Source organism: Hippocampus bargibanti, linkage group LG07, assembly GCF_051943395.1.
Source record: "Hippocampus bargibanti isolate YZ-2025 linkage group LG07, ASM5194339v1, whole genome shotgun sequence".
Lineage (NCBI taxonomy): Eukaryota > Metazoa > Chordata > Actinopteri > Syngnathiformes > Syngnathidae > Hippocampus > Hippocampus bargibanti.
Window position 1 is genome coordinate 4,962,090 of NC_142740.1, and position 27,177 is coordinate 4,989,266.

Here is a 27,177-nt window from a genome sequence, read left to right on the forward strand (position 1 = left end):
TTAGTTGGCAGCATCAAAGCACTCAGTAGATTTTCAAATGCCACACTAAAGCCCCCTTCTTTTGAGGATCACTTGAATCCGGGACGTTCCGTGACCCCAAAGCTGACCTCTTCTGGTTGAATGGAGCTACCTGGAGCCGACTGACGAGGGGTAGCCGGAGGGTCGACGGGAGAGGAGGCTCTCAGAGGCCTGAAGATGATCTCTTCAGAGCGGCTCTCCTGGATGACGTTGCTGTCGGGAGAGATGATGAATAATGTCGGGAAAAAAAAGATTGGCGTGGGAATGCAGTCATCGTTTTGAGTGAGTTAGCTAAAAAAAACAAAAAGTTGCTCTAAATTGTCTGCTGTTGTATTCTCTTGAGTCGCTACAGGTACGTCGAATTAAAAAATGGTTTGCAGCACATTCAAGCATGTGACGTCCTCAAATCTAATTATTTTTGAACAATGCCGTTTTAGTTCGATGACGAAGCTTCTCGGATGAGGAGTGAAACGTCTGACACCTTCAATGAAGTACAGATGACGGCTGAAGAAACCTTTTCGTCGATGGACCACTCCTGTACGACTGAGAGCTTACACAGACGTAAACACTGCAGATTTTAAATAACCACATTTTGTTAGAATTAACTAACAAAAAGAACAGATATGCTTAAAAAAATTAAAACAAGTGAGGTCAAATCTGTAGACACTTTTTTTTGTTTAATATATATATATATATTTAAAGGAAATATAAATAAAAACAGACTGTATGTGAAGTAGAATGTGTATACACGTTTTTTTTGTCAAATACATTAAATCTAAAAAAAAGCAATATCAATAAAAAAGTAGATTGTGAGGTCACATCTGGAGACTTTTCTGTAAAATAAATTAAGTTAAAAAAACAATGAATAAAAACAAGTCGATTTTTTGCGAGGTCGTATCTGTAGACTTTTTGTAAAACAAATTAAAACTTACAAAAAAAGGTAATATGATTAAAACAAATAGACTATGTGAAGTCTAATTTGTAGACTTGTAAAACAAAATCAAACTTGAAAAAAAAGAGCAATATGATTGAAATAATTAATTAATTGTTAAGTCAAATCTGTAGACTTTTTTGTAAAATATATTAAAAGTTAAAAAAAAAATAATAAAAACAAGGACACTGTTTACGTGACATTTTTTTGGTCAAAAAATTTGTAAAAAATTGCATTTTCTTTTAAAACTCTTGTCAAAATCTGTTAAGTTTTATGTTCAGCGGGGTTAAAGTGACTAGACTTTTTTGGGAATATAAATTACAACTTAAAAAAACAATATAATAAAAACAAGGACACTGTTTATGTGAAGTGAAATTTGTAGATATATTTTTTTTAATAAAAAAAATCTGTAAAAATTGCATTTTCTTTTCAAAGTCTCGTCAAAATCTGTTTTCAGTTTCATTTTCTGCGGGGTTATCGGCATCTGTTGAATGTAAAAAAAGCAACTAGACTTTTTTGTAAAATAAATTTTTTAAAATTTTAAAAATATAATAAAAACAAGGATGTTCTTTATGTGAAGTCAAATTCGTAGATGTATTTTTCTTTAAAAAAAATCTGTAAAAATTGCATTTTCTTTTAAAAGTCGTGTTAAAATCTGTGTTCAGTTATATGTTCGGCAGGGTTATCGGCATGTGTTGAACGTACAAAAAAATCACTCCATCGAACCTGGTTACTTTTAGCATCAAGTCATCTGTGAATTAACATTTTTTTTAATTGCATCACTAAATATGAATGACAAAACCTGTCCTTTCTTTTTCACCCTCGCAGTTACACAACTGGACAATTACAAGCAATCAGGATGTTTTTTCTTTTTTAATTGAAGCTCACCGTTCAAGGACTTTGCTACTCAAAACCTCCATCTTGGTCTGCAGTTGAGTGACTTTACCCCGGAGATTGGTCACCTCCCTGGCGTGGGCCATGCTGCCAAAACAAAACACGGGTGATTATTTTTTTGGAAAGAAATGTTCCATCCCCCACCAGACTGCAAATCTTACATCTTGTTATCAGCCAGGGTGAGCCTTTGGCGTAGGGCCTTGAGCTCTGCCTCCTTCTCGTTGGCCTCCTGGTGGGCTTGAAACATCTCCTGTCGACTGGCGGACAGCATTGCCTCGATGTTGCGCACCGCCAGCTTCTCGCTCATCAGGTGCTCTTTGAGGAGAGCCGCCTCCGTCAGAGCGTCCTCCTGTCTCGTGCTCGCCTGGATACCAAGAAGGAAAAATGGTGTGAAAGTAGGCAAATGTCAATTCTTTGGTTGTTGTATTTATGGACATTAACCCAAAAAAATCTGGTGGCTATGTTAGTGTTACTTGAAATGATTATTTTAATAATAATAATAATAATACATTTGATTTATAAGCGCCTTTCCAAACTCTCAAGTACACTTAACAGTCACCGGATATTTTCTTTCTGCGGGTGAGCAGTGGTAGCCACACGCACCAGCGTTCACTCCACCCGGAAGTAACATAAAGTAAAAAAAAAACATAATTCTAATCTGTCGAGTATTTTGGTGATGAATAAAAAAGTAATACGAAACAAAAATATTTCAATCACTATTGAGGAAACACATTATATTAATAGAAATTGAGAGTGTAGACAACGCAAAAACTAATTGGGGTTAAATTATCGGTTTGTAACATCAGAAAATGAGCAAAAAATGTTGACTGTTTTCCAAAGTAAAAGTAGCTGTTTGGAAATCTTATTTTCAACTTGACACTTATTATTTTCTGGATATAATTGACAGTAAAACACCTGTTTTTTTTGTACATTTCAGTGTTTATTATTTTTGTCATTGTTTACAATTAAAATGTTTCCTATACAGGGAACATCCAACTTAAGACAGAGTTTCGTTCTGACCAAACGGTCGTAAATCAAAAAGGTCGGAAGTCGAAATACATTCAAAATGTTGAATAGAGAGTCGGAGGCTAAATGAGATGCTGGCTGGCTGGACAAAATTGTTGTACACGTTACCGGCCTGCTAGCGTGTTGGGATGCCAGGCGTAGATTTCAAATTTTAAAAATAGGGTCTGGCGGTCATGGTCATAAGTACGGGTGGTCGTAAGTCGAGCCGGTCGTAAGTCGGATGTTACCTGTATTTATTTATTTAATTTAAATGGGCCGCACCCTCTCAAGTTCCATATCCTTGTGCAAAAGTTGACGGGCGGCGATTTCCTTGTCTGAGTCCATTTTGATGCAGACTTCTCTGACGGATGCTAGTTCGGCTAAGAGAGATGCTTTTTCCTCCTGAAGGACGCGGATCTCCTCCTCGAGTTGGGACATCCCGTTGGTCAATGATGCGACGAGTGTCTTGAATGTCTCTAACTCCTGCATGTGCTAGAATGGCAAAAACATATAGTTTTGGATCAGCTGACGAGCAAGTAGTCCTTGGGTGTACCTCACATCGTGTACCTCACATCTTGACCAAAGTCAAACTCCATTATTCACGTGACCCTCAAGAAGAGCTCCAGAGAAAATTCGAGATGGATGAACTGCAGTCTTACCAGCTGAATCTCTTTCATCTTGGCCCTGAGAGCTTCACGCAGGTGCTGGTGTTCCGTCTCGGATGAGATGAGCTCCAGGCGGACGGAGCTGATGAATCCCTCCACCTGCTGCAGTCGCTGTTCCCGTTCCTCCACCTCCGACCGGGCTGTGCGGAAACGCTCCACAAGGTCAAGATTCTCTTCATTCTGCAAGAGAGGACATCAATAGAGCTCCTATGGGATTTCTCTTTCCCACAAAAATTGGATAACCCCTTAGCACACTTGCTACCCGAATTGGTAGAGAAAGGGGCCAAACAAAGCAAGAATCATACTATTAAACCAGCATAGGCTGGTGTAAGACCCTCCCCCCCTCCACTAGACCAACAAGCCACATATGACTCTAAATGAGGCCCTTATTCGTCCCATAGACTCTCTCATGACACTGCAAGGTAGAGGGAACCGGCAAAACCCCATAAAGCAGGGGCTCGTCCAGGAATTGAACCCGGGACCTCTCGCACCCTAAGCGAGAATCATACTACTAGACCAACGAGCCACAGGTGGCGCCTCATGATACCCATATTTGTCACATAGACGCTCATGTGACACTGCAAGTGGTTGGGTCTGGGTAAAATTCCTGAAATGTGGGCTTGTCTGGGAATTGAACCCAGGACCTCTCGCACCCTAAGCGAGAATCATACCACTAGACCAACAAGCCACAAATGACTCAAAATGAGGCCCTTATTTGTCTCATAGACTCTCTAATGACACTGCAAGGTAGAAGGGACAGGTAAAACAGGGGCTCGCCCGGGAATTGAACCCGGGACTTCCCACACCCTAAGCGAGAAGCATACTACTAGACCAAGGAACCACAGATGGCACCTCATGATACCCATATTTGTCACATAGACTCTAACATGACACTGCAAGTGGTTGGGACTGGGTAAAATTCCCAGAAGGCGGGTTTGTCTGGGAATTGAAACTAGGACCTCTCGCGCCAAAAGCACGAATCATACAACTAGACCAACAAGCCAGGGACGAGTATAAATGAGGCCCTTATTTCTCTCATAGACTCTCCAATGAAACTGCACTAGAGAGGGAACAGGTAACCCCCCCCCCCAAACAACAACAAAAAACAGGTAAAATAGGGGCTCGTCCGGGAATTGAACCCGGGACCTCTCGCACCCTAAGCGAGAATCATACTACTAGACCAACGAGCCACAGGTGGCCCCTAATGATACCCATATTTGTCACATAGACGCTCATGTGACACTGCAAGTGGTTGGGTCTGGGTAAAATTCCTGAAATCTGGGCTTGTCTGGGAATTGAACCCAGGACCTCTCGCACCCTAAGCAAGAATCATACCACTAGACCAACAAGCCACAAATGACTCAAAATGAGGCCCTTATTTGTCTCATAGACTCTCTAATGACACTGCAAGGTAGAAGGGACAGGTAAAACCCCATAAAACAGGGGCTCGCCCAGGAATTGAACCCGGGACTTCTCACAACCTAAGCGAGAAGCATACTACTAGACCAAGGAACCACCGATGGCACCTCATGATACCCATATTTGTCACATAGACTCTAACATGACACTGCAAGTGGTTGGGACTGGGTAAAATTCCCAGAAGGCGGGCTTGTCTGGGAATTGAAACTAGGACCTCTCGCGCCAAAAGCACGAATCATACACCTAGACCAACAAGCCAGGGACGAGTACAAATGAGGCCCTTATTTGTCTCATACTCTCCAATGAAACTGCACTAGAGAAGGAACAGGTAACCCCCCCCCCCAAAAAAAAAAAAAAAAAAAAAACTGGTAAAATAGGGGCTCGTCCGGGAATTGAACCCGGGTCCTCTCGCACCCAAAACGAGAATCATACAACTAGACCAACAAGCCACGAATAATTTTAATGAGGCCGTTATTTGTCTCACAGACTCTCTAATGACACTGCAAGGGAGAAGGGACAGGAAAAAGCCCATAAAACCTCCCAAAAATGGTAAAAGAGGGGCTGGTCCGGGAATTGAACTCTGGAACTCTCACACCCTAAGCAAGAATCATACTACGAGACCAACGAGCCACAGGTGGTGCCTCATGATACCCATGTTTGTCACATAGACTCTCAGGTGATACTGCAAGGAGTTGGGACTGCGTAAATTTCCCTAAAGGCAGGCTCCTCCAGGAATTGAACCCGGGAACCCCCACACCCGAAGCGAGAATCATACCACTAGACCAACGAACCAATAACCAACCTTCACGATTCCCATTTTGTCACGTAGGCTGTAAGATCGCAACGGAAGGCGTCAGGACCGAGTAAATGCCGTTTAAAAGGGGGCTCAACCGGGAGTTGAACCCAGGAGATCTCACACCCGAAGAGAGAATCATACCACTCCCTCTCACATAACTCTCTTCCACCTTCATCCATTACACTCTGTCTCTTGCCTTTGTCTTCAAGATGTTGACATAAGATTGGACTTTCTGTTTTAACGCTTCGCCCTCACGTAAAGCTTCCTCCATTTTCTCATGGGCAGCCTGGACAAAAAAAAAAATATGATTCAGTTTGAATCAAGGTTGACTTCACCTGGAGACCATCCTATTTATAATCCTGACTTGCTTCTCCTGCGTCATGGCGGCCACGTCGTCCTGCAACCTCCGATAATCACCGCTGATCAATTTGTTGTCTCTTGTGAGTCGCAACAGCGCCTCCTGATGGGTCTCCAGCATCTTCTGAATAGCCTGCTCCTTCTCCTGGATCTGGATTTCTACATCCATCTGTCTGAAATGCACAAATCACCAGGTTACGGAATCAGTGTAGATGTTGCTCGGTCTTGGAGATGAAGATACTCACATCACAAATGCGATTGGCTTAAGTTCTTTTCCTGAAGAAAATGGTGTGCTATTAGCGCATCTAACGTGTAGAAGTTGCTGAAATAACAATCTAACAATATGGAAGCAACCTTCTTGCCGAGTTGCTCTTGGAGAACCGCCAATCTCTTGGTCTTGGTCGTCACCTCCTCCTCCAGGACGTTGTTTTTGATGTTCAACGCAGAGAAAGAAATACGAAGGACCTCCGCTTCCTGCTTGTGTTGGTATACTTGCTGATTCAGTGAATCTGGCAAAGAAAATGAAGCATTTCTCAGAAATCGAGACAAAAGTTTACAAACGATAGTAGGTTCTTTATCCATACCGATGATGTCCTTCAGTTTTTCCATCTGGGCGTGAGCGGACTCTAATTCGTTGTTCTTTACAGACCGCATGTGTTGGAGGTCCAAAGGTGAATAGTGAATCTGCTCTTGGTGTTGCCTTCAGACAAGATGATTCACGGAATCACAACGGTAACTCTTGACTTGGTTGTTCCAGATGCTAGCAACTCTTTGTTGTCAAGCTAACACCGTTTTCTACATTAGATTCAACGCCATTGAAACCAACCTAAGACCGGAAGCCGTTCTTCTCTGCCACGACACCTCCTCCGGATTGTGGACCACCGCGGAACAACGGGTATTCATCTGCCGCTCCAAATCCCGTTCACGGTCCTTTAGATGGAAAACCTGTGAACGCAGGTCCTGGTTCTCCTGCTCAAGCTTCATCCCACAACACACAAATACAAGAGGTGAGATGTCTTTCCGCTTTTTAAAAGGAAGTCAGATCAGGATGATACGGTCAAATCTACAAATTTGAAAACCGGTTTGTTATGTTTTGCTAAGTTGCCGCGGGCCTGTGGAGAACATGCTAATTCCACACGCTGGAGACCAGACTGGGTCTTGCGCTCATGACCTCTGCACTGTGAAGCCGGCGTGTTAACTTAACTTGTTTTAATTACTTTTTATTTAACTTTAATTTTAGTGTTTTTCCATTTCTATTTTGCAAAAATATATATATATATATTTCTGGTTGCATTTTTATTAGTTTTAGTATCAGTTTTATTGTACAGTAAAGTCTCGTTATATCGATATTCTCAGGAGTCGGAAAAAATATCGATATAACCGGACTATCGATATATCCGATCCTGCGCGCATGTAATTTTCTCCTTGCGTTCATAGAAATAGTATCTTGATAAGTGGTACTATCGATATAACCGATATCGATATAACAAGACTTTACTGTATTTATTATTTTCTTAATCTATGGAGTATTTGTCAAGTGGGAGATGAAAAATAAGGATCAATAATTAATTGTGCGATAAACAAAAATAATTTTGAAACAACTATTTGAAGTTCCCTCTTCTTGATGAAATGTACGATATCAAAATATCATTTTGTCCAATTTGTCCAGAGTGTCCAATGTGGACACTCTGACGAAGGCGGAAGTGTACGCCGAAACATGTCAGGTACAGTAAAGTCTCGTTATACCGATATTCAAGGGAGTCCGAAAAAATATCGATATAACCGGGACTATCGATATATCCGATATCGATATAACAAGACTTTACTGTAATTGAACACCTAAAATACACCTTCTGTAAGAAAAGAATCTGTTTTAAATTAGATAGAAGTCTAGCTAGCCAGCTAATAAATAGCAATTAGATAGCTACCTAGATAGCTAATAGATAGCTAGATAGCTCGTAGCCAGCTAGACAGCTAGTAGATAGCTATTAGATAGCCATTAGATAGCTATTAAATAGCTAGCGAGATAGCTAATAGATAGCCAGCCAGACAGCTAATAGATAGCTTAAAATAGCAAATATCAAATAGATATCTCGGTTGCTAGCTAGATTGAATGTAATTTACAAGCACAAATATACACAGGTAATACCACAGCTATCATGTATCATGTTTGGATGTTGTATCGTTTTTGTGTTCGATCGAGTTCCCTGTTCATCAGAGTCAACTTCCCCCATTGGTGCAAGATTATTTCAGATCAAATCAAGGGTCAAATTTAGGGAAAGGTCATGTTGACAAATGGTGAGGAACGCTATGAATGATATTGTGCACCCCGTGAATCCGATTTTCCTCTCCACGTCCGTATGTGTGCTGTGAAATGGCGCCGCCCTGAAAAAGAGAAAAACCTTTCTAGGGTATCGTAATGGAATGCAACAGTAAATATGACAGATAATAGAATCATCACCAAGCACTTACTTTTAACTCATCCTTCAGAAAATCTTTTTCGGCCGTCAACCAGTGGATTTTTTTTTCCGCCAGTTGAAGCTTGTCTCTCAGTACATTCAGCGTTTCGGCAGATGCGCTCGGATCGTCACGTGTCTGCTTTTGATGGAAAGCGTTTGTGACCTTTAATTTGGTTACCGGCTTTTGGTTAGCAAGCTACGCTTACCTTCAATTCCTCCTTCATGGATTCATTTTCGGCTGCCAAACGCTGGATTTTTTCCTCGGCCATTCGGAGTTTGGCTTTCAAGCCAAATGGTTCCTCGGGTGCGTTTGGACTCCTCTTTTGCTATCGACAAGGAAATGTGATTGAATTTATACATACAGTGATACCTTGGTGGATGAACTTAATTGGTTCCCAGACAGAGTGTGTAAGGCGAAAAGTGTGTATCCCAAAAAATAATTTCCTATAGGAAACCATAACAATGAGAATAATCCGTTCCAAGGTCCCCATAAAACAATTTTCTACTTTCTAATTTTCTAAGCCTTCAAACTATACAAAATATACCTTATTTTATGTATAATAAATGTGCTATGGTATTACTTGATGAGGAACCTTCTTCTTTCACCATCTTGAGGAATGATCCCTTGTAGGTGCTTTCTCTTCGATAATTTTACCATGTTCCTCATCAATTGTGTTCTGTTTAGCTGGGTTGATAGCTTTTTGCATCAAGTGTACAGATGGCTTGTGCGGGTTATTTGTGGAGCCCGATTGATAGGAATTTTAACCTTGCAGTCTACACTCTGCATTTGAACTATCAAAGTTGAAACGAGTCCAAATTTCACTGTTTTCTATCCATTTTGTCGCTCTCTCTCTGTCGTCTGCCTGTCTCTTTAATGTTTAAACCACCTCCCCTGACTGCTGCGTTCTTGACCAATCACGTGGCTTTAACCGACGACTGGGGGCGGGGAATAGAGGACCAAAACAAGCCGGCTGCCATTTTCTTGTCAGGAGAACGGGCTTATTCGCGAACGACACATCACTCATTGTGGCAGCTCCGTTTTTATCCGGAAAAAAAGTTTGTATGCCAAGGTAAAATGTTAATAAATTTAATGTTCGTAAACCGAAAGGTTCGTAAACCAAGGGGTTCGTAAACCGAGGTATCACTGTATTCTGAGAAATTGAAAGAAAATCTTGTGAGTCCAACCTTTAGGTCTTCAATCAGTGAGTCTTTTTCAGCTCTCACGTTGTGCAACTTTTCTTGAGTCAATCGGAGTTTCTCTCTCAGGTTGGAGATTTCTTCAGATGTATTGGAACGGGTCTTTTGCTAAGCGTTAGGAAATATTTCGATTTGAAAGTATTCGTATCCTGACAAAAAAACATTGACTTTAGATGACGAAAAGCTCACCTCCTCCATCAGTGTATCTTTCTCCAAAGTAACCAACTCCATTTTTGTTTCTGCACCTTGAAGCTTCTCTTTCAATTGAAGGACTTCAGCACTCCGGTCAACAGATTGCAGCTGTTTTGATGCCTGATAACAAAAAAAAATCGTTGTGGTAAAATTAATTCATTCACTGCCAGACATGTGCAAACACGCGTCCACTCCAGTGTCATTATCCTTTGAATTCTAGGACCCTCAGAATATTGAGTTGTAGGACAAAAGAAACATTCAATGCAATGTGTGACTAATAAAGGCTAATTTAATCCAATGTAATCTAAATTTGAGCATCACAATAATTCGTGCAGGGGTTGGTACAGCGGTGTGCTTACCTTCAATTCCTCCAATTGTGAGTTTTTTTCTTCCGTTACTTGCTGGATTTTTACTTCTGCCAGCCTGAGACTTTCCTTCAGCGCAGAGATTTCGGCAGAAGTGAGCTCATTCTGCAGCTGCATTTCCTAATAATAATAATAATTATTATTATTATTATTATAAATTTTAAAATAATAATAATACATTTTATTTCAAGCGCCTTTCAAAGCTTTCAAGGACACTTTACAGCAGGGGTGTCAAAGTCATTTTTTGCCGCGGGCCACATTGGATTTATGGTTTCCTCGAGGGCCGTTATGAATTTGGGGAACCCATTAGAATGTTTAAATCCCTTCAAATATTACATATAGAGCACACAGCAAATTACCGAATAACTCGTTTTCAAATCTGAAGTCAAGAATAATGACTTTTATTGTGGTTGACATCCAAAAATATGAAATTTTGGCTTAGATTTTAGCAATCGTCATGGAATTTATCAAGTTTGATTTGCTTTCGCGGGCCGAAAAAAATGATGTGGAGGGCCGGATTGGCCCGCGGGCCTTGACTTTGACACCTGTGCTTTACAGTGTGATTTTTTTGGGGGGTGGGCGATTTACAGTCCTGTTTCATTGACTCATTCAGTGCCAGACAATGTGCAAAACTGTGTCCACTCCAGTGCCAGGGTTTTTGTCATTGTCACTCAAATTCCGGGACTCACAGAATATTGATTTTCAGGACTACATCAACCTTCAATGCAGCATAAGTAACATTTGGCTCTTGTCTTTCATCAGGAAAAACACATTATTTCCTAAGTTATATGGATCTGGAGTTATATGAGCTTGAAGTGAGGCCAGATATACAAAATACTGTACAATGCAATCCATACATTTGGGTTTCTGATAATAAGAATAATACATTTCATTTCAGAACTCTCAAGGAAACTTTACAGTCACAGGATATTTTTTCTGCGGGTGAGCAGCGGCAGCCACACGCAGAAAAACTGATCCTGTGACTGTAAAGTGACCTTGAGAGATTTAAAAGGCGCTTAGAAATGAAATGGATTATTATTATTATTATTATTATTATTGTATGATGATTTATGACAATCCCAAAAGTCTCCGTCAGGGGGCGCCAACCTGCAGTTCCTTCTTCAGCGCATCTTTATCAGTCAACAGCCGCTTGATTTTTTCTTCTGCGACTTTGAGCTTCACTCTCACTTTGACAATCTCAGCAGACGAAGCGGCGCTTCGGTCGGCGCTTTGTTGCTGTTCCTGTCGTCGAAATACGTTTATTAAAAAAAAATATGTTAACTTGGAACCGAGATTGCGTTTACCTTCAATTCCTCCGTCACTAATTCTTTTTCCACTTCGACTTGCTGGATTTTTTCTTCTGCCACTTTAAGCTTCTCTTCCAGTTTGGCGATTTCTGCTGCGGTTTTGGAGTGCTGTTCGGCGTGCTTCAGCTGAATTTGTGGTGGAAAATTACTGGGTGAATTTTGATTTAAAGGACAACCGACAAGTTGTGTCCATAATTTGTAAAATCACTTCAAATGACTTCTAATGAGCATATTTTATAAAGATTCCACGGCATATAGCTATATTTTACGTTTTAAGACTTGCACTGAATATTCAGGTATTCTTGTTTTCGAGTTGATGACAATGCCTGATGTGATGTCACTGAAGGAACGCCCCTGACCGAAAAAAGGACACACAATGCATTTTGGGTACTTTGTTTGGTCTGAAAACATTGTGTTGATCCGTGTTGATGGTGAAATAGAAGGAAAAAAATAAATGACGCGATAGTGAATCATGAGCGTAGTTAACACAAATTCCCAGCAGACAAATTTCCAACGGAGCTTGCGTGCCATCTTGTGCATTTTCTGGGACGCTACATTGGAGTCCAGGCGGCTCAAAATGATCCGTAAGGACTTCTTTAATCGATTGCAAACATTTATGCTTTCCTCTTCAGAACTATTTGAATCATATTCATAACTGGATGAGTAACAAGAAAGCATCTTCTCCGAATCTGAACTCTCTGAAGCCATTGGTTTGTGTCTGGAGTATCCTGGTGTGACGTCACGAACAAGGGGGCGGGACCTTCTGAAACTAGCCATTTTGAAGCAGTTTTGGGACACTTTAACACATTTTTATTGGTTCTGCATTTGACTAAAAACATCAGCCTGCGTGTTTTGGGTATTTTAGATGCTATAAAACGTTTTTATGAAGTCAGTTAGGAAACAAACAAAAAAATGGTGTCGGTTGTCCTTTAACTGGAGAGCAAACATCCTTCAGTTAGTACTTACCTTCAAATCCTCCATCTGCGTGTCTTTTTCACGTTTCACTCGCTGCAGTTTATCTTCCGCCTCTTTGATCTTCTCTTCCAGTTTGAATGCTTCAACAGATGTTTTGGAGTTGTCATCCTGTAGTTGCTTTTGTTATGAAATATAAAATACACATATATATATATATATATATATATATATATATATATATATATATATATATATATATATATAATATTATTATATATATGTATATATATATATATATATATATATATATATATATATATATATATATATACACAGACGTGTTGAAAAAAAAGTATGTATATATATATATATATATATATATATATATATATATATATATATATACACAACACGTCTGTGTAAGCTTTCAGTCGTGCAGGAGTGGTCCATCGATGAAAAGGTTTCTTCAGCCGTCATCTGTACTTCTTTGAAAGGGTCGAACGTTTCGCTTCTCATCCGGGAAGCTTCGTAAGCAAACTAAAATTTGTTGGTAACTCTAGTCTAGCCCTATCTAATCTCAAGGTCACTTTACAGTGACAGGATATGTTTTTCTTTGGGTGAGCAGCGCCAGCCACATGCGCCAGCGTTCACTCAACCCGGAAGTAACTCAAATAGATAGAAAGCTAGCTAGCTAGCCAAAAGATAGCTAGTAACTAGCCAGCTCGATAGTTTGCGAGTCATTTCGCCTCCGAGTCTCTATTCAACATTTTGAATTGATTTCAACTTACGACCATTTTTGACTTACAACCATTTGGTCGGAACGGAACTCGGTCGTAAGTCGGATGTTACCTATATATACCTAATGGACAAAGGTGGTAATGCCAGTCCTCTGCTTTGATATGTCCTTGCTGTAAGGTTGGGGAGAGCAGAGGACTAGTCCCTGAGGCTACACTGGTATACCAGGGCAAATGGGGCAATCAGGGCCAGTCATAGCCCATAATCAGTCAGGACAAAAGAAGTATTATGTGAAGAAACTTTTTCATCGATTATTTTATCAAATTTATCCCTAAAGTGGAAATGTATCAATTTACCGCATCTTTTTCGCCGGTCACCCGTCGGATCTTTTCTTCGGACTCTCTGAGCTTCTCGTTCACGTCGGAGATTTCAGCAGATGCGTCGGAGGCACGTTGCTGATACCGCATCGGCTGTTGCTGCAGTCAGATGGGTGAATTCAGAATTTCCGCAGTAGCGCTTTTAAAAATGGTGCATTACGAACTTTCCGTACCACCACCAGTGAATCTTTTTCATCCATCAGAATTTGTTCCTCCGACGATTTCGGATTCGTGGTGTCATCCGATGTGCTTTGGCCATCGTTGGTCGCCTACGTTCGGATTTCCGAGAAATCAAGAAATTACAGTAAAGTCTCGTTATATCGATATTCAAGGGAGTCCGAAAAAATATCGATATAACCGGGACTATCGATATATCCAACCCCGTTCGCATGTAATTTTCTCCGTGCGTGCATAGAAATAGTATCGATATAACCGGGACTATCGATATATCCGATATCGATATAACGAGACTTTACTGTATTATTTTTTAAATATTCAAACAAAAGAACATAAAGATGATCGGATTGGTCGGCGGTTGACAACCTCGGCTTGTTCCATCTTCTTTTTCTTGGTCGAGCGTTTGAGCTCCTCTTTGAGTTTGGAGATTTCAGCGGAATTCAAATCGCGTTGTTTCTCGAGCTCCTGCTTCAATTCCTACGGTTTACGAAAAGTAGTTTGTTGACGATTCGACGTAGACATAGTCGGAGAATCGGCAATACTCGCCTTTAATTCCTCCACCAGTTTATCTTTCCCCGATTGCGTCTTCCGAATGATCCCCTCGGACTTTTTCAGATTTTCTTTCAGCGTTGAGATCTCAGTCGAAGTTTGGCTATCGTGCTCCTCGAACTGCCGTTGCTTTTCCTGCAACAAAAAAAAAAAATCAAAAATTGATTTTTACGCCGGATGTTCATCGTTTTCTCATACCGACCTCCAACTCCTCCATCAGGGAGTCCTTTTCAGAAGTCAACATTTTGAGTTCTTCTTCTCCCTTTTGCTGTTCCGCTTGCAGTGTTGAGATTTCAGCAGACGCATCCGAGATTTGCTTTTCGTGGTCCTCCTGCATTTGCTAAAAAGTTGCGCACACGTACTTCAGCGTTATCACCATGTTAACTAGACACGTTTTATCAGTGGCGGACCGGACCGTCAAGGCCTGCAAAGCCTTCTCTGCTAGCCTAAAATATATGAATCGCGGACTTATGTGTAATTATATTTTGTCCATAAATCTATATTAAATAATTCCTAATTGCCATTCAGCTTCCTTTCATTACTTTTCCTCCTGTTGCGCTGCTTCCAGATGTGTTTTCATATTTAAGCATTTAACCAATTGAATTTTAGCCATCATTTGTTACCTGGGTCAGAAATCTACCTGGACGCCTTCACAATCAGTTCTGAAGGCCCTGGAGTATAAAATAGGTGTCGATGAAACTGTTGCATTAACCAATCAGATTTCAAGTTGGCAACCCAAAGCCTATTGGAAACGTCAGTTTTTTGCTAGCCACCAGCCAATTATTGTATCACTAGCCGCTAGGTGATAAGAGCATACTGGCCAGCGCTAGCACACTTTATCTGGAGCAAGCTACATAAGTAAATATATTGTTGTTAATTTAATGCTGGTTTTGTCAACCCACAATGGCTGAAAGAGCAGAAAAAAAAGATTTTGTTGGCGATTTACTGTTAAAGCCATTATCAAGATGGACTTTTCAAGAAAAAATGGACATCATTTCGAGCTGGCTATCTAGCTAGCTGGCTGCCTATCTAGCTGGCTACTTTACCGAGCTGGCTACCTAATTAGATATTTATTTGCTATCTATTTGCTGTCTATTAGCTATCTGGGTGGCTAGCTGGCTATGTAGCTAGCTATCTATTGGCTATCTAGTGGGCTACCTAGGTAGGTATCTATTTGCTGTCTACTAGATAACTGGCTATCTCGCTTGGCTATCTAGCTGGATACCTAGTTGGCTACCTAGCTAGGTATCTATTTGCTATCTATTTTTTATCTGGCTGGCTATATAGCTATCTGGCTGGCTATTTAGCTGGCTACCTTGCTGGCTATATAGCTATCTACCTATTTGCTATCTGGCTGGCTATCTAGCTAGCTATCTATAAGCTATCCAGTCAGCTCGCTAGCTATTAGCCAGCTATCTATCTATTTGAGTTATTCGGGGTTGAGTGAACGCTGGCGGTTGTGGCTGCCGCTGCTCACCCACAGAAAAAAACTTATCCTGTGACTGTAAAGTGACCTTGACATTTTTGAAAATCACTTATAAATGACATTTATTATTATATTATTTTCATTAAGAAAGGTCGGTTAGTTATTTACCGGCTAATGGTGCCCTCTAGTGGATTTGTAGTAAATCACACCAAACTTTTTTTCAGTCCGGATTGATTTAGGCATAGCACTACTGAAGGCCTAGCGATGAAATCCACGGCCCGCCACTGCGTTTTACTAACCTTCAATTCCTCCACCAGAGGATCTTTGACAGCCGCCGCCTGTGCGATTTTTTCCTGCTGCATCTGTTACACGAGCGAATCCGGTTTGTCGAAATCCCCGCAAAATTTCACGGAAGAAGAAGAAATTCTGCCACCTACCTTCAATTGTTGCGTCTTTTTCTCATTACCAGATTTCATCATTTGAATGATCACGTCGGATTTTTTCTGATTTTCTTTCAGCGTTGAGATCTCAGCAGATGTTTGGGCATTGTGTTCCTCCAGCTGTAGTTGTTTTTGCTGTAAAAAAATTACACAAAATTAATACATTTATTGGCCATTGTTACGCTAGATTTTCATCCTCTCGTACCGACCTTCAATTCGTCTACCAGTGACTCTTTTTCCGTTGTCAACTGCTGGAGTTTTTCTTGTGCCTGTTGTTGTTCCGCTTTTAGTTTTAAGATTTCAGCAGATGCAGCCGAGATTTGCTTTTCATGTTCTTCCTGCATTTGCTAAAAAAGTTGGGAAATGCACGTTTTTCACGATGTTAAGTACAGTGATACCTCGGTTTACGAACCCCTTGGCTTACAAACTTTTCGGTTTACGAACGCTAAAATTTATGAAAATTTTACCTTGACATATGAACTATTTTTCGGGATACACACGGAGCTGCCACAATGAGTACGAGCCCATTCTCCTAACAAGAAAATGGCAGCCGGCTTGTTTTGGTCCTCTATTCCCCGCCCCAAGTCGTCGGTTAGGGCCACGTGATTGGTCAAGAACGCAGCAGTTGGGGGGGGGGGGTTACAGACAGAGAGAGAGTGAAGCCATTCTCCCCAAAAGAAAATGGCGGCCGACATTTTTTTTGTCCTCTATTCCCCCGCCCCCAGTCTTCGGTTAAAGGCACGTGATTGGTCAAGAACGCAGCAGTGAGGGGAGGTGGTTCAAACATTAAAGAGACAGGCAGACGACAGAGAGAGGGTGACAAAATGGATAGAAAACAGTGAAATTTGGTCTCGTTTCAACTTTGATAGTTCAAAGGCATAGTGTAGACTGCAAGGTTAAAATTCCCATCAATCAGGGTCCACAAATAACCCGCACAAGCCATCTGTACACTTGATGCAAAAAGCTATCAACCCAGCTAAACAGAACACAATTGATGAGGAACTAGATAAAATGATCACAGAGAAAGCACCTACAAGAGATCATTCCTCAAAATGCTGAAAGATGGTTACGTTCCTCATCAAGTGTTTAATGCTGAGGAAACTGGCCTCTCCATTCCATCAAGCCATCAACGACCATCACAAAAGTAAATAAAACAACTTTAGTATATAGTAGTTTATTTCTTTAATTATAATACTATCGCACATTTATTATACATATAATAAGGTATATCTTGTGTAGTTTTAAGGCTTAGAAAATTAGAAAAGTATGTTTTATGGGGACCTGGGAACGGATTATTCTCATTTTAATGCTTTCCTATGGGAAATGAATTTTTGGGATACACACTTTTCGCCTTACACACTCTGGGAACCAATTGCGTTCGTAAGCCAAGGTATCACTTTATAAAGTAATCCCAATAAAATTTCCCAAAAAGAAATCCAAGGCCTACCTTCAATTGTTCCATCTTTTTCTCATTCCCAGATTTTATCATCTGCGTGATCGCGTCTGCTTTTTTCAGATTTTCTTTCAACGTTGACATCTCAGCTGATGTTTTGGCGCCGTCCTCCTCCAGCCGCCGTTGCTTTTGCTTCAAAAACGCAACATTGACAAAAATCATTTACGACTCATCATGCCAGGAACGTGAGACAACGTTTTCGTGTACAAACCTTCAATTCTTCAACGAGTGCGTCATTTTCACCGGTTAGTTGCTTGATTTTCTCTTCTGCCTTTTTGACTTGCTCCAGAAGATCGTACATTTCTGACGTGTGTTGCTCACACAGCAGCTTCTTTTTCTGACGTTTAAAGACATACAGCGATACCTCAGCTTAAGAACGCTTTACTTTTCGCCTTACGAACATTAAATTCACATGAATAAAATCTTGGCATACGAAATAAGTTTTTGGCAGTTTTTGGCGGACGAACCAAACCACACAGCGCCACGGTGGCTGGCAGACTAGTTTTCCACACCCCCTCAGTTTGAGTGCAGACGTGGTTTGCTATCGAGTGGAGTACTTTTGCTATTATGCGACCGAAAAAGACCCCACCATAGGCTAGTGTTAAGCCGAAGAGGACACAAAAGAAAATTACGGTCAGGCAAAAGAAGGAGATCATCAAAAAACACGAACAAGGTGTGCATTTGTGTGACTTATCGTCCCAGTACCAGTATGCTAAGTCGACCATTGCTACGTGTGGCTAAGGGTGTTTCTGTGTTGTCTAAGCAACGGTCTCAGGCAATAGAAGAGGTTGAAAAACTTCTGTTGATTTGCATTAACGAAAAGCAGCTAGCAGGGGACAGTGTGAGTGAGGGTATTATCGCCGAGAAAGCACGGCAACGTCACTCGGATCAAGAGACAACTACATCAACGGCCATCACACAGGTAAATAAAACGACTTTATTATACAGTACAGTTTATTCCTTTAATTACAATCCAATTATTATATATAAAATAACGTATATTTTGTGTAGTTTTACGGCTTATTTAGTAGAATATTATGTTTTATGGGGACCTGGGAACGGATTAATCTCATTTTTAATGATTTCTTATGGGAAATAAATGTTGGGCAGACGAACTTTTCGCCTTAATAATAATAATAATAATATACATAATAATATACATTTCATTTATCAGGGCCTTTCAAAACTCTCAAGATCACATTACAGTCACAGGATAAGTTTTCCTGTGGGTGAGCAGCGGCAGCCACACGCGCCGGCGATCACTCAACCCGGAAGTACAGTAAAGTCTCATTATATCGATATTCAAGGGAGTCCGAAAAAATATCGATATAACCGGGACTATCGATATATCCGATATCGATATAACGAGACTTTACTGTAACTTAAATAGACTAGTAAGACAAATAGATAGAAAGCTAGCTAGAAAGCCTATAGATTGTGAATAGCTAGATAGCTAGCCAGCCAGCGAGCCAGATAGCTATTTTACGGTATTACAGAAAAGACAAAGAGAATAGACTGAGCACAATATTTCTTACTAAGGTCTACATAAACAAAAGTCAAAAGAACAAAAAAACGAAACCATAGTCGCTTCTTTGGGCTGATCAATGTTTTTTGAGGAACAAATTAAGTTCGTAAACTGAGGTATCACTGTACAAGCAAGTTCAGAAACATCCACTTCGCTTACCTGAAACTCCTCCATGAGTGAATCTTTTTCTGCCGTCAACATCTGATTTTTTTCTTCCACTAGGCTTAGCTCCTCTCTCAGATCCAGAAATTCATCCTGCTTGGTCAAATCGCCCTGTATCGGGGATTGCGGTTGATTTGGTTATGAAATTTCGGGCTGATATATTTCTGGCACGGACTATGTGAATGTTAATTTCAAGTTCACAATGTACTTTAACTCATTCACTGCCAGACGATGTGGAAAAATTCCGATGCTAGTGTTTTGGTCATTTTCACTCAAATTGCAGGACCGAAAGAATATTTTTTTGTTTTAGGACTGCATAAACATTCAAGTCAGCGTAAGAATCCTTAATATCTCTTCTTTTTTCAGGGTAAAGAAAGTTAATTCCTAAGTTATATGGGTCTGGAGTTATCTGAGCTTGAAATGGGGGCGGCTGTACAAAAAGCTAATGCAATTTATATTAATAATAATAATACATTTCATTTATAAGCGCCTTTCAAAACTCTCAAGGTCACTTTACAGTCACAGGATAAGTTTTTCTGTGGGTGAGCAGCGGCAGCCACACGCGCCATCGATCGCTCAACCCGGAAGTAACTCAAATAGAATAGTAAGACAAATAGATAGAAAGCTAGCTAGAAAGCCTATAGATTTGATTTATATAACGATTTAACAGCTAAATCTGGAACAAAGCGTTAACATGGACAAAAGGCAAATGCTGCCTCCTCGTGGGAGGGGAGAAGCATTGCAAGAGGTCTGGCCATCGCTTTATCGGCACCTCCGTAAGAAGAAAAAAAAAAACCCGAACAAATTAGTGAATGGTGCTCCACGTCATGCTGTAAATTAATAAATTAATACATTTCAAAGCTCTCGAGGACACTCACAGACAAGCATAGGTATAATAATAAAGAAAATACAATCACAAATACAATACAGTAAATAAAATAGTTATAAATAGAAACAAGAGTCATCGTGATCCAAAATGCGTCAACATACGTGCGGCAGCCGTACAAACCTGAAGTTCCTCCTCCCCCTTTTCTTTCGTCTCTTGCAGGATTTGTTTGAAGGTCTTCTTTGGTGTTGGTATTCCGGGGTGTGTGTTGGGGATGTTATGGCCCTTTTGAAAAAAAAAATGGGGGTGGGGGGTCGTTATAGGTGTAGACTAAGCCATCAAGATTACCGTATTTTCCCGTGTATAAGGCGTACCCAAAAGCCTTGATTTTCTTCAAACGATGACCATGCGCCTTATACGCAGGTGCGTCTTATATGTGAAGTCATATTGAGGCGCAACAGTTCTCGCAACTACTGTTAGCAGTCACCCACTCAATTTCCCCTTGAAGAATAAATAGTGCGTAACCCCAGCCTTTACAGCCTCATAATGTAGTGTACCTTATATACGGAAATACATTATATATCCACAGTACAGTATATATTTATATTTGGATAACTTTTCATTCACTGAATGTGAAGATAGATAATTGTATTAAAAAACAAGGTGTTCTGGTGCGCCGATTTACTGTATTAAATAAATAGTTAAAGAAATACATAGACAAATACATAAGATATAGATATCTAGCTAGCTAGTGACACAAAGGCTAGCTAAAAAATATCTCTAGCTAGCTATATTGTCTAGCTGGCTAGCTATCAATTAGCTATCTAGCTATCTGTGGAGCTATATAGCTATTGAGCTCGCTGGCTAGCTATCTAGCTCACTGGCTATTAGCTGGCTGGCTAGCTTTCTATCTATTTGAGTTACTTCCGTGTTGAGTGAATGCTAGCGCGTGAGGCTGCCGCTGCTCACCCACAGATAGAAAATATCCTGTGACTGTAAAGTGACCTTGAGAATTTTGAAAGGTGCTTATAAATGAAATGTATTATTATTACTAAAAATACACCATTCATTGAGGGTGCTCCTTATATATGGAAAACGTTTGAAAATGCACCGTTCATTGGGGGTGCGCCTTATATATGGAAAAAAATTGAAAATACACCATTCATTGGGGGTGCGCCTTATAGTCCGGTGCGCCTTATATATGGAAAACGTTTGAAAATGCACCGTTTATTGGGGGTGCGCCTTATATATGGAAAAAGTTTGAAAATACACCATTTATTGGGGGTGCGCCTTACAGTCCGGTGCGCCTTATATATGGAAAACGTTTGAAAATACACCATTCATTGGGGGTGCGCCTTATAGTCCGGTGCGCCTTATATATGGAAAACGTTTGAAAATGCACCGTTCATTGGGGGTGCGCCTTATATATGGAAAACGTTTGAAAATGCACCGTTCATTGGGGGTGCGCCTTATATATGGAAAAAGTTTTAAAATACACCATTCATTGGGGGTGCGCCTTATAGTCCGGTGCGCCTTATATATGGAAAACGTTTGAAAATGCACCGTTCATTGGGGGTGCGCCTTATATGTGGAAAAAATGTGAAAATACACCATTCATTGGGGGTGCGCTTTATAGTCCGGTGCGCCTTATATATGGAAAACGTTTGAAAATGCACCGTTTATTGGGGGTGCGCCTTATATATGGAAAAAGTTTGAAAATACACCATTTATTGGGGGTGCGCCTTACAGTCCGGTGCGCCTTATATATGGAAAACGTTTGAAAATGCACCGTTTATTGGGGGTGCGCCTTATATATGGAAAAAGTTTGAAAATACACCATTCATTGGGGGTGCGCCTTATAGTCCGGTGCGCTTTATATATGGAAAAGGTTTGAAAATGCACCATTCATTTGGGGTGAGCCTTATATATGGAAAAAAAGTTTGAAAATAGACCATTCATTTGGGATGCGCTTTATACACCGGGAAATACTGCAATACTCCATTGGTCCTCACCTTGAGTTGCTTCATCAGAGAGATTTTTTCTTTTGTCACCACCTGGAGTTGTTCTTCGACCAATCTGAGTCCCTCTCTCAGTTTCCGAATTTCAGCGGGTGCGTTTGAGTTCCGGTAGTCAAGACGCTGTTTTGTTTTCCAAAACAAAAGTGACGTGTTTCTGGATAATGGGGTCTTGAGAACGAAAATATATTTATATATATTTCTTACCTCCGTGGCATGACTACTCTGCCTATCCGAACTGCGACTGAGGTTGCCGGAGACCCCGATGTATTTATAGTGTTCGGCCTCTTGACGAAAATGATCCCTTTCTTCTTCCAAACTCTTAACAAAAGCATCCAGGCGCGACGGCGAACGTTCCCTTCCGCAAATGCCGTACTTTGTCCGCCAGCCTTCCAACTCCAGCACTAAAACTTTCTCTGTTAAAACAGTAACTCGTATCTTACCGTAAAAGAATCCCAAAAGAAATCCAAAATGCATCACAGCTTACCAACGGACATCATCCTTTGTACTTTGCCTTGTAGTCTGCTTTTTTCTGACGCCAGGAACTCCACCATTGCTTCAAATTTGTCATTTTGCTCTCTCAGATTCCCCAACTGATCTCCACGTTGCGATTTTATAAACTCTTGGTCTGACGCTTCCTGAGATGTAAATTCCTGCCCCCCCCCCCGCAAAACAAAACAAAAACAGCAAGATTGTTGACAAAGACCTGAGGCTATTTCTTGGTGACTATACGTCTATCAAAGTGGTCCATCGATCAAAAGGTTTCTTCAGCCGTCATCTGTACTTCTCTGAAGGTGTTGGACGCTTTGCTATTCATCCAAAAAGCTTCGTCAGCGAACTAAAGTTGTGCTGGTAGCTTTGGCCCTATATATATATACCTAACGGTCAGAGGTGGTGGGGCCAGTTTTACAAACAACAAAAAGGTTTGAGGTTCAATTTGGATCACGCTTACAACAGATTTCTTAGATCGTTACCACGTAGACTTTAGTCATGCTGATGAGGTGATACCAGAGCGAATGGGGCAATCAGAGTCAGTCATAGCGTATAATCAGACAGGACAAAAGAAGTAATCAGATTAGCTTCAGGGAGTAGTCCACTGCTACCCCTAACTAACCTTAGTGCAGGGAGCCATCATTTGGTATATACAGGTAACATCCGAGCTACGACCGGGTTCCGTTCTGACAAAATGGTCGTAAGTCAAACGTTCGTAAGTCAAAATTAATTCAAAATGGCCGACGTGCCGTTTACACGACAGGTTAGTAAACGATGTCAAGCCGTTGTTTTTAACGCAATGTTTTCTATTGAATACTATTATATACCAAACTGTTTACAGTTCATATCAGTTCATACAGTTCTTATACATTTTTTAACTTTTCGTGTCATTTTTATCATTCGTATTATCGATATTTATGACTGTACCTGTAATGTATCCAAAACGGTTTACTGTACAGTTCGTTTATAAATGTTATACTTACCTGTTAGTTTTGTTTTTATCATTTTCTATTTCATATTATCGATTTTTATTACTGTATCTGCACTGTATAATTACTGTATTGAGTGTAGTCACGCAGTAGATTTCTGTGCGAGTGTGTGACATGCTGGCTGGCCAAAATTGTAGTACGCATTGCCGGCTTCTTGCGCGTTACGGTGCTAGGCGTCAAATAAAAAACGGGGAGGGGGGGGTGGCGGTCGTGGTTGTAAGTACAGGTGGTCGTACCTCGGATGTTACCTGTATATATATAGGGCCAGAGCTACCAGCACAACTTTAGTTTGCTGACGAAGGTTTTCGGATGAGGAGTGAAACATCCGACACCTTCAAAGAAGTACAGATGACGGCCGAAGAAACATTTTCATCTTGTTGACTATGTTTTCAGTATCTGCTTACTGACATTATGAATGTTCTGCTGATGATCAGCAGTCCTCGGTTCTTGTTCATGTTCCCCTGGTAGATCCGAAGTCTAGGAATTGGGAATCAGAAGTGAAAAATGGCAGTGGGTCACCATTACCGGGCAACGTACCAGGCAGTCCTCACCATTCTTTTTTTACTCATCTGATCCTCCAAATCTTTATTAACACCTTGTAGTTTTCGGATGCTGTCCTGTTATTGGTGGAACGGGTAAAAAAAAATCTTCAGTCCTTGATGTTTGTCTCAGAATTGATCAAAGTTCTCACCTGAAGGTCTTGCAATTTTATTTCGGCCTTTTGGAGCTTTTGGTTCTTTTCCAGTTCCATCAATTTTGCTAAATTGCGGATTTCCGTCATCTCTTGACACAGTTCGTGGTTCTTGGAGGTGAGCTCAGACACTTTGGCGGAGTACTTGTTCTGAACTCCCTTGAGTTTCTGTTCCAGGGTGACGTTGGTCTCCTGTACTTCATCAATCTGTGTAACAGTATAACAAAGAAAGTTGTTCAATCTATGTTCTGTACTAGGAAACAACGAGTGACCAACTTACTTGGTTATTTAAGTGTTGTATGTGCCCTTGAGAATTTTCCAGCTCGGTTTTTAATTTTGTCACTTCCGCCTGTAGTAAATGATCATCTTCCGGATCATGTATCGGATTGTTTCCATCTTAAGAAGGAAAGAAGAGGTGAAGACACAAACATACAGTGATACCTTGGCTTACGAACTTAATTGGTTCCCAGACAGAGTGTGTAAGGCGAAAAGTGTGTATCCCAAAAATTTATTTCACATAGGAAACCATTAAAATGAGAATAATCTGTTCCCAGATCCCCATAAAACAATTTTCTACATTCTAATTTTCTAAGACGTAAAACTACACAAAATATACCTTATTTTATGTATAATAAATGTGCTATGGTAGTATAATTAAAGAAATAAACTGTACTGTATAATAAAGTCGTTTTATTTACCTTTGTGATGGTCATTGATGGCTTGATGGAATGGAGTGGCCGGTTTCATCAGCAATAAACGCTTGACGAGGAACATAGCCTTCTTCTTTCATCATTTTAAAGAATGATGCCTTGGAGGTGCTTTCTCTGCGATAATTTTACCTAGTTCCTCATCAGTTGTGTTCTGTTTAGCTGGGTTGATAGCTTTTTGCATCAAGTGTACAGGTGGCTTGTGCGGGTTATTTGTGGAGCCTGATTGATGGGATATTTTAACCTTCGGGTCTATACTCTGCTTTTGAACTATCAAAGTTGAAACGAGTCCGAATTTCACTGTTTTCGATCCATTTTCTCACCATTTCACTTTTGTTTTTTTGTTTCAAGCTCTGTCGCCTCCCAATCATGACGAATCATGCGGCTTTAACCGAAGACGCCATTTTAATTTTGGGAGAACGGCCTCATTCTCTCTCTGTCTGTAACCCCCACCCATTCACTGCTGAGTTCTTGACCAATCACGTGGCTTTAACCGAAGACTGGGGGCGGGGAATAGAGGACAAAACAGTCGGCAATCATTTTCTTGTTAGGAGAACGGGTCCGCGAATGACATATCACTCATTGTGGCAGCTCTGTGTGTATATCAAAAAATAGTTTGTATGCCAAGGTACAATTTTCATAAATTTAACGTTCGTAAACCGAGGTAGCACTGTACTGGATTTTCATTTATTTCCTCTGACTAATGTGAACCATATGAGGTGAAAGGTTATGTTTGGATTACGATGCTAAAATTCAGATGCAAAAGCCCTACTTACCCACCGCCTGCACCCAATTGTTCACATTTTTCCGACGTAGTTGACGGATGAGCCTTGCCTTTTTTTTGCAATCCTTCTCCAGACCGTGCATCTCTTCCAAATACTGCTTGTTCAAAGATTTGAGTAAAACAAGGTCATTGTCCAGTTTGGTGATATAGACCTTTAACTCTGGAATGAGAAACAAAAGATGTTTAGCCCCGGGTCACTGTGGGCCCGATTAGGGTTGCAGCTTTACCTCTGGTCATGTTGGCCTTCTCGCCTTTTACCGTCATGAGCTCAAGGTGAAGCTCTTGGTTCTCCCGGACCAGGCGGACATCACTGTTTTGGCTTTCTTTCTCCGATTTGTCTGTTGATCGTTGGGATTCGTGCAGGCTTTCGGTGGTGTGGACCAAGTCACTATTAACAATATACAGTGATACCTCAGCTTAAGAACGCGTTAGCTCACAAACTTTTCGCCTTACGAACATTAAATTGGCAAGAATATAATATTGGAATACGGCATCCCAGTACCAGTACGGTAAGTCGACCATTGTTATGTGTGGCTAAGGGTGTTTCTGTGTTGTCTAAGCAACAGTCTTAGGCAATAGAAGAGGTTGAAAAACTTCTGTTGATTTGGATTAACGAAAAGCAGCTAGCAGGGGACATTGTGAGTGAGGGTATTATCGGAGAGAAAGCACGGCAACTTCACTTGGATGTCATCAAGAGGCAACTACAACAACTACCATCACAAAGGTAAATAAAACGACTTTATTATACAGGACAGTTTATTTCTTTAATTACAATACAATAGCACATTTATTGTACATAAAATAAGGTATATTTTGTGTAATTTAAGGCTTATTTCATAGAAATTTATATATTATGGGGACCTGAGAACGGATTATTCTCATTTCAATGATTTCTTATGGTAAATAAATGTTTGGAAGACGACCTTTTTGCCTTACACACACTTTCTGGGAACCAATTAAGTGTGTAAGCTGTCATTCCATGTCAACAATTACGGAGGATTTTTTTTTCACACCATGGTCCCAAAATCCAGTGTGGGATCAATTTACTGCGCTTATAAATGAAGTGTATTATTATTGTTGTTGTTATTATTATTATTACTCGGAATGACAAGAAGGGGCAAAAAAAAAGACAATTTCACCTGAAAAGTTGCTCGACAAGTGGCACAGATTCTTCTCCAAGATTGTGATTGTAGCCCAGCATGTGCAGGTGACCCCTCAGCTTGGACCATTTCTTATCTTTGCTGATATCCATGACGCTCTTCTGCCCAAATATACGCATCAAAACACTCAGTAATTGCACATGGCTTCA

General features: G+C 40.6%; 2 protein-coding genes and 5 non-coding genes across 9 annotated transcripts in view; 1 reads left to right on the top strand and 6 right to left on the bottom strand.

The window, feature by feature from the left end:
• Positions 1–43: 43 nt before the first annotated feature.
• LOC148895237 (uncharacterized) lies at positions 44–27,120 on the bottom strand. The gene is given in 38 exon segments (XM_089000998.1): positions 44–231; positions 1,838–1,930; positions 2,005–2,207; positions 3,131–3,340; positions 3,508–3,693; positions 5,925–6,014; positions 6,093–6,254; positions 6,440–6,785; positions 6,912–7,063; positions 8,414–8,470; positions 8,558–8,683; positions 8,751–8,870; positions 9,730–9,849; positions 9,910–10,053; positions 10,293–10,418; positions 11,406–11,540; positions 11,603–11,742; positions 12,574–12,697; positions 13,633–13,731; positions 13,797–13,901; positions 14,173–14,286; positions 14,356–14,493; positions 14,561–14,698; positions 16,084–16,146; positions 16,222–16,359; positions 17,889–18,014; positions 19,362–19,538; positions 20,374–20,475; positions 22,203–22,328; positions 22,413–22,621; positions 22,693–22,858; positions 24,095–24,163; positions 24,238–24,303; positions 24,378–24,584; positions 24,658–24,773; positions 25,861–26,028; positions 26,096–26,256; positions 27,008–27,120. Coding segments are annotated over 38 exon segments (5,298 nt in total). The 3' UTR covers positions 44–68.
• LOC148895238 (uncharacterized) overlaps positions 78–27,177 on the top strand; it is a 42,956-nt gene continuing 15,856 nt past the window's right edge. For 2 of the 3 annotated variants that reach the window (XM_089000107.1, XM_089000106.1), the window contains exons 1-6: positions 78–555; positions 1,778–1,949; positions 2,018–2,238; positions 6,733–6,817; positions 6,890–7,092; positions 17,741–17,922. The gene's annotated coding sequence lies outside the window, so the exon portion shown is untranslated. The remainder of the gene's footprint in view (positions 556–1,777; positions 1,950–2,017; positions 2,239–6,732; positions 6,818–6,889; positions 7,093–17,740; positions 17,923–27,177) is intronic. The other variant, XM_089000108.1, reaches the window with a different exon arrangement.
• Positions 3,968–4,039, bottom strand: trnap-agg (transfer RNA proline (anticodon AGG)). The gene has a single exon. It is a non-coding gene; the product is annotated as a tRNA-Pro (tRNA).
• Positions 4,130–4,201, bottom strand: trnap-agg (transfer RNA proline (anticodon AGG)). Its single transcript has one exon. It is a non-coding gene; the product is annotated as a tRNA-Pro (tRNA).
• On the bottom strand, positions 4,632–4,703 carry trnap-agg (transfer RNA proline (anticodon AGG)). Its single transcript has one exon. It is a non-coding gene; the product is annotated as a tRNA-Pro (tRNA).
• Positions 4,794–4,865, bottom strand: trnap-agg (transfer RNA proline (anticodon AGG)). Its single transcript has one exon. It is a non-coding gene; the product is annotated as a tRNA-Pro (tRNA).
• trnap-ugg (transfer RNA proline (anticodon UGG)) lies at positions 5,310–5,381 on the bottom strand. Its single transcript has one exon. It is a non-coding gene; the product is annotated as a tRNA-Pro (tRNA).